At 48.7% G+C, this 14,663-nt stretch overlaps 1 protein-coding gene across 1 annotated transcript in view; it reads right to left on the minus strand.

Moving 5' to 3' along the window:
• UBE2O (ubiquitin conjugating enzyme E2 O) overlaps nucleotides 1–11,257 on the minus strand; it is a 60,050-nt gene extending 48,793 nt beyond the window's left edge. Inside the window, exon 1 of the mRNA XM_069032842.1 lies at nucleotides 10,862–11,257. Coding sequence (XP_068888943.1) covers nucleotides 10,862–11,239 — 378 coding nt within the window. The 5' untranslated portion in view covers nucleotides 11,240–11,257. The remainder of the gene's footprint in view (nucleotides 1–10,861) is intronic.
• Nucleotides 11,258–14,663: the final 3,406 nt, after the last annotated feature.

Raw genomic sequence — 14,663 nt, forward strand, 5'->3', positions numbered from 1 at the left:
GGCACAACCACTAAAGGGAAAAAAATTGCTTTTGCAGCTCCCTATTTGCAGTGCTCATTTTAGAGCAAGTATGGCAGCTTTGGGAGCTCTCAGAAAAGAGCATTTCCTCCGAAGAGCTGCCCTGCACGGCTGTACATATGCTAATCAGAGACTGCTGTAGCTGAAGAGAAAGCAACTGCGTGGGGCACTAACAAAAGAAACCAAAGCATCCCTGTGAGGGAGACATTAGGTGTGAATACACGTGGTGTGTTTGCACCCAGTGCCAATCAAGCAGTAGAATACACGGAATTAGTGTAACACACACTCGGGCTGCATTGACTACACTCAAGTAAGAGGAAATCTGAATCACAATTATTTTAACCATTGTGCACCAACAGATTTCAAATGGTAACCAATACCTATGGATGGCAATTTGGTGCTAAATTATGTTACAGAGAATAGAAAAAAGAATGCAGACAGAACAATTAAGAGGAAGCCAGGAATTTAGCCTGGATTTCTTCCAAAATTCAAAGTGTCAACACTGAAAAAAATCAGAAAGACTCCTCTAAATAGAATTTACACATGCATTGAAGTGACCAGAGCAATTACCATATTGGTGATATCTATTTTCCATAAATTAATTTTCCTCTGAGCTCCACAACAGAACAAGAAATATGAGAGCAGATCACATAATACTCCTGTGAAATACAAAGAGTGCTTGATGTGGGAATTGTTTTTATCTAACACTTGGGCTCAGGAAAGAAACATTAATAGCATTCAGCAAGGTACTCGAGGCTGATCAGGGCAGCCAGAGCCAACTGATGAAGAAAGCACAGTGCCAGCTGGAGGAAGTGTGGACAAGGGCAGCAGGAATAGTGGGGAAAGAGCCTCTCCAGGAAGCAAGTTAGTGATGTACAGTCTGAGGGTGAAAAGGGAGAAAATAACTGTGCTTCACCACATAATAGCACATTTATAAAGACAAGCAGCTATTTCGGAGCCAAATTTGCTTTTTACTAGGTGTAAGCTGTTTGCATGTTTATGCTAGAAATTACAACTTTTCTCATCCAGACTGGGACAGGTTCCTAATTCAAGGAATCAAAGCAATGAGTTAACTCTTTAATAGAACTTCTCTGAGAGACAGAGCAGGCTGCTCCTGCAGTGATGCCCTCAGCAGCACCAGCCTAGAGTGCTCACAGGGAGTCCCTGCCCAGCACACATTTTGTTACAATAAAATCACCCTGCACTTTGCTTTATCACTACAGGGCAGATTTCATTCATGAACCAAATGACACTTTTCTCTGTCATGTACCAGCACAATCCCCACCACCACCCAAAACTAAACAGAGGAAGTTTCTGGCCCCAGAGTCAAAAGTGCCAATAAGCCGAATCAGCTACATGGGTCAGATGTGGTGGGGGAAAAAGTAGTTACTGAGCCAATGACACACTCTGGATCTGCTTGTCCAATTCTAACACACAGTGAGATCCCACAACACTGACATTAGGACAATAAAAATATCAGTTAATGAATTAAGAAAGCCATCCTGAAGCTTCTTCCTAAACTAAGCAGCCAGGAATGCTGGTGTTTCCTGTACAGTGTCACTGTCACTGCTGTGGCATTCCACAGGGTGCCCTTGTCTTTCTTGTATTTCAGCAATGTACAGAGATGCACAGTCGAGGAAGTTCTGTGATTATGTACTACTACAACTAGGAAGAGCTTCCCAAGCTCTTTGGAATACACTTGAAATGTTGACCAGACCATCCCTTACAGGAAGCAAATAATCATCCATCTGCAGACTTTAAGAAACAAAAAACCACAAAACCAAGTCTTAAACTAAGGATGAAGATCCCTCCCTTTTCCCTGCTCCCACTTTCTGCTTTAAACTGAACCCAGAGGCAGTTCACCAAGACAATGCTGTACCACAGCATGGAAAATCAGAGCAGCTTCAATAACCTGCAGCACAAGGACAGAGAAAAGACTTCTGACAGAAGTTGCATGTGCTAAGGACAAAAGAAATCTGAAGAGGCGGTTCATGATGTATCATTTCCAGCCAGTTATCCAACTGTGTAGTAACTCTAAATTTAGAAAATGTGGCTATTTTGTCTCAAGACTAATGTTGTTTCAAGGAACTTGGACTCTGAGGCTGAACGGAAGCATCAGTAATACTTGCAATAGTCATGAGAATTATTCACTTGGATTAGATACATAAGCCACCTTCCAAGAGGAAAAAAACCCTACTTTCATCTTCAAAAGCAGACAGAAGGGCAAAACCAAAGGACAAGTAGGGCCATGCTGGAAATCCCATCAACTCTCAACAAAAATACTAAGCAGTGCTCTGTGCACACTCACTCCAAACACTGAAAAGCAAAGATGTGAGGGCAGAGAGCAGAGGCAGCACTGGACACTTGGCATGGGCAGCAGCCCCTCACGCTGCTGAGAGCTCTGACCCCTTTCCAGCAGCAGGTAAAGCAGAATGGCCATTTTAGTGCCATGAGGGTAAAGGAAAATGCAAAGGCTCCTAGGTGATCGGTGCTAGTCAAGCTCCAGCTGTTTCAGTATAGCTGCTGCCAACAATTTCACTGAGGACTGAGATCTAAGACCAGTTCTTTAACAACAGATCTTGAGCCAAGAGGTCTGAAATATCCACTTGATTCCAGGAACACCACTATGAACTAAGAGTTAATCTTGGCTGTTCTTCACTGACTACACTTCTAACCCAGCCTTGCAAAACCCCCAGCTCACTAGACCTACACCTAAACTAAATTTTAAACCACTGGGTTACTCAGTTTAGCTTCTCATATAAGTGAAACCAAATCAAACTTGAGTTACTCAACACCAAGTGGTGAGTTCCCAAGCATCCCATTTCACACATGCCAAATAACCAACGTATTGTGGCTCTGCCTGAGAGTAATTTTCCCAGACAAATCTCTAGCTGCAACTGCACTAAGGAATGTCAAAAAGTTTTTTCCACTGAGCAGCCAGCTCAAGCTCTCCAGCCCTGAAAATGGTCAAATAGAGAAGGCACTGAGCACACACCATGAAAACACCACCTGGCAGCACTAATGCTGACTGTCTTACCCAGAGTCACCTGAGGGGAGACTTTCTGTCACCTTTCCAACACGCACTGCCACATCAGAGCCCAGGAAATGCTTTGAAGATGAAAAGTGCTACTTATTTGCTAAGTATCCTTTATCAGCAGAAAAGCAGCACCGTTTCTTACACCCAAATGATTCATACGAAAAGTTCTTTTATTCTCAAAGAAGTTATATCCTTTCAAAAGTAGATAAAAAATAAATCAGTCATGATGGAACTAATTCCAGCTCACAGTATTAGTGTATTTTACTAAGCAGAAGATTCATCATCCACTGACAAATGACAACTCTATCCAGTCACTTCCACAGGAATGAGGTACCAGAACTCCCAGCTCTGGGCTAAGAAAAATAGTTAAAAGCCTTAAGCTCCTCATCTTTGCAGCTGGTGATTAAATAGCCCTCTTCACTTGTCTGTCTCCAAACCCCTCCCTCACATGGAGAAAAGCTAAAGGCTTTACAGGCAGCAGTAAGAGCAAACCACTGAGACTGAGTCTGATGCGTGCTGAATACAGAACCACACGGTACCACTGCTGCAGTTTTATTGTACAAAACCAATCCTGCTTAATGGACCAAGGGTATGGCTATGCAGTTTCTCTTCAACTCAAGAGACTGTAACCAGAGGCTGTGAAGTGATACCACTGCAAATGCAAGCTGAGCACGGTTTCCTTGTTCCTAATGTACTCCTGTGAATTTAATTTTTCCTGGCCTGGAAGCTACAGTAAGATACCAAGGGCTCCTGTCCTCTCCTGGCCTGCTCTTCTGCCAGTCCTTGGTCTCACCTCCTGCCAACAGCCTTCTCACTACCCATTCTTTCACACAGAGAGCAGCAGCACCAGCTGTTGAGGAAAGAAACAAAGGTCATGATTTTAAAGACAATGGCAAAAGCATGGAAAAACCCCAGCTTTGCAATCCCAAAGAAGCCTACCTACCTAGAGCATCCAACATACATCAGTAGGGTTGTTCAAACCCTTTGAAAAACTAGACAGATTATTTATGGTGTAGCTTGATGTGTCCCACTTTCAAGGTCTCAGCATATGTGCGTAAAAAGCATTTTGTATCTTGGCTTCCACCTTGTATATCCAAGCAACCTTGTACACCATCCCAGCAGCTAACACAGCAAGTAAATCCAAAAACCCACCAGAACTACAGAGGCTCATGAAGATACTGGTCTAAGACACCACTTCCACACATCAGCTATTAATTTGTTAAATTTTAAACCAGCAGGTCCACACTGCACATTCTAAGCTCACAGCATAGAAGCATCAATGCTATTTAGCTTAAATCTTCCAAGTAACCTGAACTGAACTGCAGCTCCCTGCAGTCAGAGCTTCTCTGGTGCAACCTGCACCTGACTGATGGAGAAGGCTGAACAAAGCATAAAAGTGATGTCATTTCTTTAAAAAGCATTCCAAAATATGTACAGAGGTACAGAGTTCCTTGTCTTCAAATCTGCCCACTCTCAACCTATGGTTTTGGCCTTGGTCATTCTGTGAGAGGAAGAAATTCCATCTGCAGGTGCTTATTGGATCTGTCTCTCCATGAAGATGCTTTAAATCCTAATACAATTAAGGGCAGAAAACAAAGATAATATCACCTGTACTTGCCCTTACCTCTCCTGCACATGCACATATCCAACATACACTTATCAAGTCCACATCCACCACCACGTTTGTTTCCATCTACCCCACACGCTGAAGATTTGAGCCCAGTAAATGTTCACCATTTCTTCTTGTGTCTCTTCCACAGCCTGGTCCAAGTGCTCCCAAAGGCTGTGGCAGAAAGCACAGCAGACACACCACATCATACCTTTCTTTTGGCCAGATGTGCAGTCAAACACATAAGGGAGGTAAGAATAACCCTGAAATGCACAGTAAGAGATGTTTTCTATCCAGAGACGCATCCAAGCGTGTAAGTCACCAACTGCACCAAGCTGGGCTGTGTGTGCTCTGAACCACCACAGGCACAGGATCCTCTGAAATTCAGTCAGCACAGACCAGAAACAACATTAAAGCTAAAAAGACACCTGTCAACTTGAAACTCAGGCACATCTGAAAGTGCTGCAGCTATTACAGTAATCAGCAATCCCTACCATCTTTACTGTCAAAACCACATGCTGTTCATACTTTTTGATGTTTTTCATCACCCCTAACAATCATTACCCCTCAAAGTTTCCTTCTCCCTTCACAGAAACATTAAACATTCAGAAAGAAAAACCTCATTCATATCTGTCAAATGGAAACCCCCCCAGTCCTGGGACATCGTCCTTAACAGTAACTCACTTTTGCTCAACCTCACAAATTCAAGTTAGCAGAATATTTTTGATTCAGACATAAACATGCACATTTCTATTTAGCAGGCTAAAAGCAAATGGAAGAAAGGCCAAACATTACCATGGAGTCTCCCTTCAGGTTTTTGGTTTTTTTCCTAGGAGTTAGCATTCTCATACCTTGCCACAGGTCTAATTTGATCTCAGGACTGGGACACACCAGCTACACAAGGTAGAGCCTGAGCTGAGTTACAGGTCAGGTACTCTGGAGCCCTATGTAAAACGCAGAAGCCGAGCCATCATCTCACATCTCGCAGTTCCAGGAAAGTCAGGACTGCCAACCTCAAAAGCAAGTGCAAAGATTTCAGCTCAAGTGATCAGCTCTTGTACTTAGGATGACCTAAACAGAGGTCCCTTTGGGCAAAGATCCTGCACGTGGTGGGAGGTAACAGCAGAATGGAAAAAATGAGGCAGGGTTTTCCTAAGTAGCATTTAGGAAGGTGTCATCACCTTCTGAGCCTTTGAAATCCCCCAAGTAATTAAACAGTCAAAGGAGAAGAGGCTTTTAGCTTTCCAAACACCAATTATTTCCCACACCAACACAGATGTTGAGCATTAAAAATAATGTGTTTCCTCTGAAGAGAGGAGAGAAGCTGAGGACAGCTGCCATAGGCAAGCAAGACCTTGTCCCAAAAAGCATCTGTCAAAGCTGCTTCTATTTAACTTCAATAAAGAATCTTTAGCCAAAAAAGAAACTTTATAAAATTGCCTGAAGTCCCTTTTTTGCTGAAGTCTGCAACGGAGATCTATCACATCAGCAAATAAAAAAACTTGTATGAGAAAGCTGCAGCAAAATGTCTCACCCACACAGGTATTTCAGAGCCTGTCATGGGCATTGATTGATTCCTTCTAAAGCTTTTAGTGCACATTAGTTTGTTTACTAGTCCTAAAAGCATTACTAATTTAGTTTGGGGTTTTTTTTAAGCTATAGCAGCACACTGGAAGGGAGCACATCTTGGAAGAGAGCACATCACAAACACTGCTTGCTTGAGGACAGGCTTCGTCCATTTTAAAAATAACACTCCTGTCTACATTTGGAATAATTGTAATAAATGGCTTAGCCCAGATGGCCACTTTCAACTCCTGAATTACCAATTCACTCTGCACACAGTACACAAAGCAGTAACAGTGTACAATATTTGGTACTCCTGAGACTTCCACACTGTGAATTGTGCCAGATTCCACTTTTGCAGTAAAATATTAATGATGATCCCCAAGTCTATATCACAAGAGCCAAACAAATCAAAACAGGGAATTGACCCAAGGGTACCTAACCTTGCAATGGATACTCACAGGATGGAAAGGTCACACATTAATTGGTTCTGTATTATACAGAACTGCAAAAATTCCAGTAAGCCTTTTCTCTTCTGTCTCTAACAGCTACAAACATCAGGTGGTTTCAAAGAACCCCCCTGGGAGACTAACTGAAATGTCAGATGCAAGAAGAGGGTTAGATACAGCTTCCTCACCCAGTAAAACTCACTATTAATAGTTTATGGACATGGAATTTGTGTGCTGCAACAGATCCAGAGTTTGGCACTGTGGCCAGCATTTCCTCATGGCCCCTAAAAAGGATCCTGCAATCTTCTCTTCACCTGCCCCAATGTACCCACACTGCATCACTGCACTTCCAGATAGCCAGCACCTACCAGGTTTGAAGATGGAAGATTTTTAAGGCTGTTTTCATACCTCAGTTGTAAATAGGCTGCAGAGTCACTAGCTAGGATTAACATCTGAAGGGCACATGCTGATGGGCTGGGATCCCAGCAGTGAGGGCTGAGAGTGGCTGTGAATGGACACAGGGAAAACACAGACCCTGACGATCTTCAGAAACTTCTCCTGTGACCTTGTATCAGATCCATGACCCAGTACCTGAAGTCAGGAAATTACAGGAGCAAAGGGTGGAAAAGAACAGAAGGTCTGTGTGGGATGAAGCAGAGCTGAATTTATATAGAGCCTTCTGGAGGTAACATCAGGTAATTTCCAGGTAATGAGTATCAGCCACTGGTTTATGTCTGAGGAGTCCTGATAGTTTGAATCTGTTTCCAAAACAAAGCTGAATGAGGTAAGAGAGTCATCCAAACTAAGTTGTATTCTGGACCTTACAAAAAAAAACTGCTAAAAACTTTTTAAAAATTGCACCTTGACTCTTATGGCAAACCTGGGGTCCTGCAATGGTCCCTACACATACATCAACCAGCACTGCCTGTGTATCACAGCATCACACCAAGCCCGTGCTCCCAGAGGCAGGCACAGGGAACTCGGGAGGCCTGGCTGGTTAAGGCCTTCAGATAAGGTGCTGAAACACAACACCTGCACTTTCCATTTCCCCCAGCTGCACAAGCGGCCTATCTGCCTCGCCCAGGCTTTCTGAAAATGAAAGGTGGCAGAGAGCTCTGAGGCTTTCAGGGAAGAGGCATTTTGAAGTCCCCAGAGCCTGCCTAATACCCAATATGCTCAAATGTTTCCATAAAGTTCCCAAAGGCAGCTCAAGTGTGCAGCAGGAATGCTGAACTACAGCTGAGAGATCCTGAAATTAAAATTCAGCTGGGTCCCAAGTACTCCTAATAATTTAGAAAAAGCATCAGGTGTTCACAGCAGCTCATAGTACTTCCAAACCTGCCTTCCAAATTACATCCAGAGATTTGGCTTTAGCCAGCCAGAAGAATTGCTCTGCAGATTTGTTGGGTCAGGCAAGACACGGATGGCAAATATATTTGGAAAGAGAAGCTTTCTCCTTCCAGGTCTGCTTGGGTTTTACAATACTCAGCAACGGTGATTTCCCAGTGCCTTAAATGGGTGATATGGCCAGGGAAAGCAGGAAAGAAGCACTTGAAGCCAGAGGGTAAGAAATCCTGGCTCTTCTTTTATTCACATCATTGTTGTCATGCTGCTAATGACTATTAACAGGGGAACCAAAAGCAGGAATGTGCTCACATATACAATTATTGGAGGAGCTGGTGGGGCTTTGCACCAACTGCTAGGCTCTATCTCAAGAGAAAGCTTCTATTACTGATTAACATCAGTAATTGTGTGCCTGGGTTTAAGTGGCATTCTGCCTACCATTCCCAAAGGAAAGAGCAACAGCAAGCGTTGAACTTCCAGAAGCAACAGCAAAAATAACAACCTACATGAAAAAAAACCCCCAAACTGTCCAAGAAAAGATGGGAAAGCTCAAGGATCGTAACTGGGTACAGAAAGTTGCTTTTGACCTTTGCACTGGAAGCCAAAGGTGCTGTTTCACTGGACTCAATATTTCCAACAACTTTATTTCTCCCTCAGTTATTCGCTCTATCCAATACACATACCAGGATTCCCAGATCCTGAAGCACCCGACAAACAGGAGGTAGACAGGCAACCAGCTTTCTGTGTGAAAGCAGGACCTAACACACAAAATAGGCACACAAAAGTCCTAGCCTCAAGAGCATCTTTACCCTCTGCCCATTTCAGAGTTAAGGGAAATAAAAGGAAATAGAAGAGAGCAACAAGCATCCTCTGGAGTCCGTGGTTTAGCTGTGACCAGGACAGGTCAACGTTTTAAGGTCATCACACAAGACTCTCACAACCAAAGATGCTAGAGAGTCAGGCACAGCCAAAAGAGGTACCTGTAGGTAACAGCACCAAAAACCCAACAAACTTTAGACCCAGGATAACCATATAATGCCTATGGTTTGTACCCCTCCCAGCACAGACAATGATAAGCATGTCAGGCTTACCCGGCTGGTTCTCACACACCAGTGGAACCCAAAAGGGGCTGGGTCAGCAGACAGCTAAAAAACCCAATTATAACCACAAAACCATGATCACTCCCACTGCATGCTTCCAGTGGCATCAGGTTTGTTTTCAGCAATCCTGAGCTGCAGTGCAGACTGTACACAATGCCTCTCAATTTGGTTAGTGGGCAGCTTTTCAAACGAAAAAAAAAAAAAAATCAATAGAAGTACACCTAAATTTCTCAAGCACTCAGGAAGCTTCTCCCCAGGGTCCATTACCTGAGTGGTAAAGGCATCTACACCAGAGCAGCAGCACTAAAAGGAAAGACAGACAGTTTATTTACATAACTGTCTTTGATTTCTGATCCTCCTCAGTCCAGCTTTTTCTAACACTGCAATGGGTGCAGTTACCAAGTGACTGAAGTCAGAGCTAACACTTCTGGATTTGGGAACCCAACAGACACAACTAAATCTGTGTTTACGCACCCAAATGGAGGTGGCTTTGTTTAGATACTGAAAACCAAACTCAACTTGGGACAAATTTTTGCTGCAACAACACGCAAAGATTTTACTGGAAGGCTGCAGTGATTGAATCATGGAGTTTTTTTAGAGAAAAGAGGCTTTTTTTTTTTCTTTTAAGGTAGAAATACATCACATGGCAGTATCTTTTCAGAATACCTGTTTTCATTTTCCTTATCTCCAAGTGGTCACGTGTCTAATGACACTACCACCTAAATTTAGCTCATTCTGTAGCACTGGCAATCCTAGCGATGCCTTTAGGACTGCAACACACCTTTCTTCCTCTCAGTCCCCCCTCTCTCCTGCAGCGTGCAGGGCCATTTCTGAGACAGCAAAGCAGACGGTTCTCCAGAAGCCTCCTGCTTTCCACTGCCAGCCCAGAGGAGCAGGGGGACCCTGCAGGGACAGTGCAGGAGCCCTTTCTGCTCAGTGCAACGCCCATCCCTGGCAGCCCCTTTGTGCTCTATTACAGTGCCCCCCTCGCCCGCTTTTGTCTCTGAACTGTCAGTCAGCCTGGGCTAAAACCCCAGGCCAGACCAACTTTGGGAAGTGGGAATATTCCAGTGCAGACCTACACCTTGTGGCTTGTCAGATATAATTAAGATGCCACACATTTACGCGTGCCTCATTAGCAAGGGGTAAATGCTCACGTAAACAAGGGCAGATGCAAACCGTGGTCGCTTCCTGCTGAAATCTTTATCCAGGGGAGGTTTCCCTGCTCAGCCGCTGACTCTCCTAAACAGGCAATGACGACACCGGGCAATAAAGGCTGGGACACTGCCCTACAACTCCAGCAAGTAAGAGATGTCTGGAAGTTCGCTCAAATCACCTTCACAGGCACGCTGCTCCTTATGCCACCAAGCCCCAGTGCCTCAGCAGAGCAGCCATGCTCTACCACCAGCGCAAGGCAGCAGCAGCAGCATCCATGCTGGGCTGCCGGAGGGAATGCGATGAAGGGAGGGAACGGCATTTCACCCTCTGGAGGACACCGTCCCCCTGCCCCGCTCCGGCTGCTGGCTGCACGGGCGGGCAAGGACGGGCGTCACCGGGGAAAAAGGGCATCAACCTCCTGCTCGGGAGCCTCCAGCGCACCCGACCCCGCAGCCCCGCAGGCCGTGCAGGCCCTGCCCCGGGGAGGCCTCCAAGGCGGCGCCCCGGTCTTGCAACCGGCGCCAGCCCCCCGGGGAGGGACCCGGGCCCGTGCAGGCCGCGGGCCGCCCCCCACCCCGGTTACCTTGGTCTCCTTGACGTGCTGCTTGATGCCCTCCGGGTACCACTGCACCCGCACGTAGCCCCGCCGCAGCGGGCTGGCGCGGCCCTCCTCCCCGCCGCCGGCGCCAGGGCCTCCCGACTCGGAGCCGCCCGAGCTGGCGGCGCCGCCGGCCGCGGCCCCGCGCCCGCCCTCCTCAGAGTCCTCCTCCGAGTCCTCGCCGTGGATGAGGCGCACCAGGCCGAAGCGCACGGAGCCGCGGTAGCGGCCCGACACCAGGTCGTGGGAGAAGAGGAGGCGCTGTGAACCGCCCGGCGGGGCGGAGAGGGGCAGCGCGGCGGGGGGAGCCGGGGGTGCCGCTGCCGGCGGTGCCGGTGCCCCCTCCTCGGGCTGTTCCGCCATGGCGCCGGTGAGCGGGAGCGCGCGGCCGGCAGGAGGGGGAGGGCAGGGGAGGGGCGGCAAGTAACGGCCAGGGGGCGGGGCCAGCGGAGGCCACGCCCATGGTGGCCACAGGACACGCCCGCCGCGGGGAGGGGCGGGAGGGGAGGGCGGGGACGGGGAGGGACCGGGGGGGGACCGGGGCCGGGGCCGGGGGGGCTGCGCTGCGTTACCGGCCCCGGGCTGGGGGGGCTGCATCCTCTGCTGATCCCCGGGAATGAGGGGGATTGCATCATCTGCCCCCCGCATGGGGGACTGCGTCGTCCTCTGATCCCCAGGGATGGGGGGGGCTGCGCTGCATCATCCCCGGGGATAGGGGGCTGCGCCGCGTCGGTGGCCGCAGGGATGGGGGGGCTGCGTCGTCCTCTAATCCCCAGGGATGGGGGGGGGGGGCTGCATCGTCCTCTAATCCCCAGGGATAGGGGGATTGCGTCATCGTCCCCAGGAATGGGGGGGGCTGCATCCTCCTCTGATTCCCAGGGGTGGTGGGGGGAGGCGGCATTGCATCGTCCCCAGGGATGGAGGAGCCTGCACTGCATCATGCCCTGGTCCCCGGAGATGGGGGGGCTGCACTGCATCGTCTCTGAGCCGCAGGGATGGGGGGACACTGTGCTGCATCATCCCCCAGTTCTCAGTCGCCGTGGGCTGCCCTGCATCATCTCCCACTCGCCAGTGATGGGGGCTGTGCTGTTTACAGATCCCTCTTCCTGGGCACAGATGGGGGTCCATCCTGGCACTGGGCACTGCTCGATGCTGGGAGCTGCTCTCCAGCTGACATCAAAGCCTGATCTTGCTTTTCATGGCTCCTAGAAGCCCTCATTAGGGTGTGCAAATGAGCCGAATATTTGGCTTCATTGACTCTAAGGATTTTTCCCCTCTGTCTGCAGAGATTTTGTAAATAGAAAAGTTTTTTTGAGCAGATCCTGCTGCTCTGGCAGGCAAAGGACTAAAGGAATCTAAAATAGCCTTCACTGCCTGTCTTCTACCACAACATATCCTGCCTCTTCTCTCCCTCGATCTCCCCACCTGTGCAGCACTGGCTTGAATAGCAAGAAAATGCCTGAAATCCTCAGCCTAATTTGTTCTCTTACATAAAAGACCCCAGGAGCAGCAGAACAGGGTTTTCCCTCTTGCCCTCTCTCTCCCAGACTGCTCTGCCTTGGCTGGATCAACCAGCTGGCTACCAGTCCACCTTCCAAGGTTTCTTCTTATAGGAAAACCAACCAGGATAAAGGTCTGCCAGTGCTTGCCTCCTAAATTCCAGAACCCTCTCCTCAGGCCTGCTGGGATTTTTCACTCTTGCAAATGGCCCTAAAGCCATTTAGGGAAGAAGCTGAGACGAGGCTGGGGTGGGCAGTGTGTGGGTGATGGGTGCACTGGGAGCTCTGCCCAGCTCCTCACTACCCCAAGGTGTGAGTGACAGGGCAGCAGGATGCTCAAAGGGATTGAGAAGTACAAACCATCCCTGTCCTGCCTCCAAATCAGGGAGCTGCAGGCAGTGAAGCCCTCCAGCCCCTGTCTTCCCCCAGGCCAACCCCGCTTCCACCCCAGCATTTAATTGCTCCCTACAGCATCATATTAATCAGAAAGGCAGCGTGTTGATGTGACTCCTTGCTGGAGCATTTCTTGGCTTCAACCCCAGGGATAAGAAATAGAATAGAGCTAAAAGGGACCATTGGGTGGCTAAATAGCAGCATACCCCTAGGGAAAGGCAGTTTCAATATCCAGTTAGTGCCACTGTGGGTTTACAGCTGTTTCTAGGGATGTGCTCCTGGGAATACAGACCTGTGTCTATATGCTCTGACCTCTGTGAAGTGGACAAGGTGTAGGGTTGATAGGCAGCATTCAGACCTTCTAGAGCACATGAGTGCCTCTGGCATGAGGATTTCACCCTCTGACCATTGCTGTGCTGGAGGGGGGAGTATGACACATCTCCCCAGGGCATTCATCCAGCCCACCTGGAGCTGTGGACAAGGTACCAACGCCTCTCCCTCTGTAGCCAGGGAGAATTGCACCTTTCTGGAAGCAGAATCAGACCTTTGAGAAGGGCAGAAGGTGCCCTTTGACTCCATTTAAACTGATGCCATGTCTTCTCGAGGTTTCAAAGCAGAGCTTTATCCAGCACAGTGATGCTCCTCATCATCTCCTTAATGTACATTGCAACAGCCACTAATAAAATATAGATACAGTAATGGGCACAATCATGTGTGGAGATGGAAACTGTCCCTCTTCAGGGCAATTACGTGCTGAAGAGCAGTGGTGGGGCTTCAGGTAGCCACAAATAGCCATGAAAACAATCACATTATCCCCCTGACCGGGCTCACGGCAGGGGGATTATAATGGGGACAAGTCAGGGCTGTTTGCTCGTTAGGAGGAGCTGAGCCGGGTGTGTTTTTGCACTCTGATCCCAGCTGGAGCTCTGATGTGCTTCCATCAGGAAGTGGCACTGAAGGAGGACTGATTGCTTTTTTAGGACACAACAGCCCAGGGCCCGGGCTGTCACAATATTGACGGCCTTCAGATTTTACAGTGCCTGGGTGTCAAAATGAGCATCTCTTATTTTACATCACTCTTCAGATCTCCACTGAGAGACTCTGCAAGTCCACACCACCCAGCAAAACGTGCAGGACTTCTGCAAAGTGAGACGTGTCAAGCAGCCTCCCTGCTCAGTTTAGGGACAATTCTTGCTGGTAAGGCTGTTTTGGGAAGCAGTGGCCTTTACTCTGCAGGAGAACATCCTCCCTGGAATCAAGCTGTCCCTGTGATCTAACCACCTTATGGCACTTAGGTTAGATCACCAGCATCTCCCTGCTGAGGTACTGCATGTCAGAGGGCGTGTCAGAATGCCCAGAGGGTGCCAAGATGCCCAGCAGGTGCTGGGATACCCAGGATACCCTTTATCTCCCTGTGGAGACACTGGTAAAAAGCAAGCCCTGTCCTTCCTCCTTGGAAGGGCATCTTTGCACAGGCCTTGCCGGGTTTAAGGGGCAGGTGTTGGGATGCCCACAGGGTGCCGGGCAGCCTGCCAGGTGCTGGGGATACCCACAGCATACCAGGAGGCATGGCAGGTGCCGAGGATGCCAGCAGGGTAGCAGGATGTCTGCTGGGGATGGCTCTGGGATGTCCACAAAGTACTGGAATGACCACTGGGTGCCGGGATGTCCACTGGGGATTCCCGGAGGGTGCCAGGTGCCCGAGGGTACCGCGATGCCCGGAGGATGCTCGGCGCTCCCAGGGCACCGGGATGCCCGGAGGATGGCCGGCCGCTCCCAGGGTACCGCGATGCCCGGAGGATGCTCGGCGCTCCCAGGGCACCGGGATGCCCGGAGGATGCTCGGCGCTCCCAGGGCACCGCGATGTCCGCTCGGTGCCGGTGCCGGTGCCGGGC

This window comes from Aphelocoma coerulescens, chromosome 18 (assembly GCF_041296385.1).
Source record: "Aphelocoma coerulescens isolate FSJ_1873_10779 chromosome 18, UR_Acoe_1.0, whole genome shotgun sequence".
Lineage (NCBI taxonomy): Eukaryota > Metazoa > Chordata > Aves > Passeriformes > Corvidae > Aphelocoma > Aphelocoma coerulescens.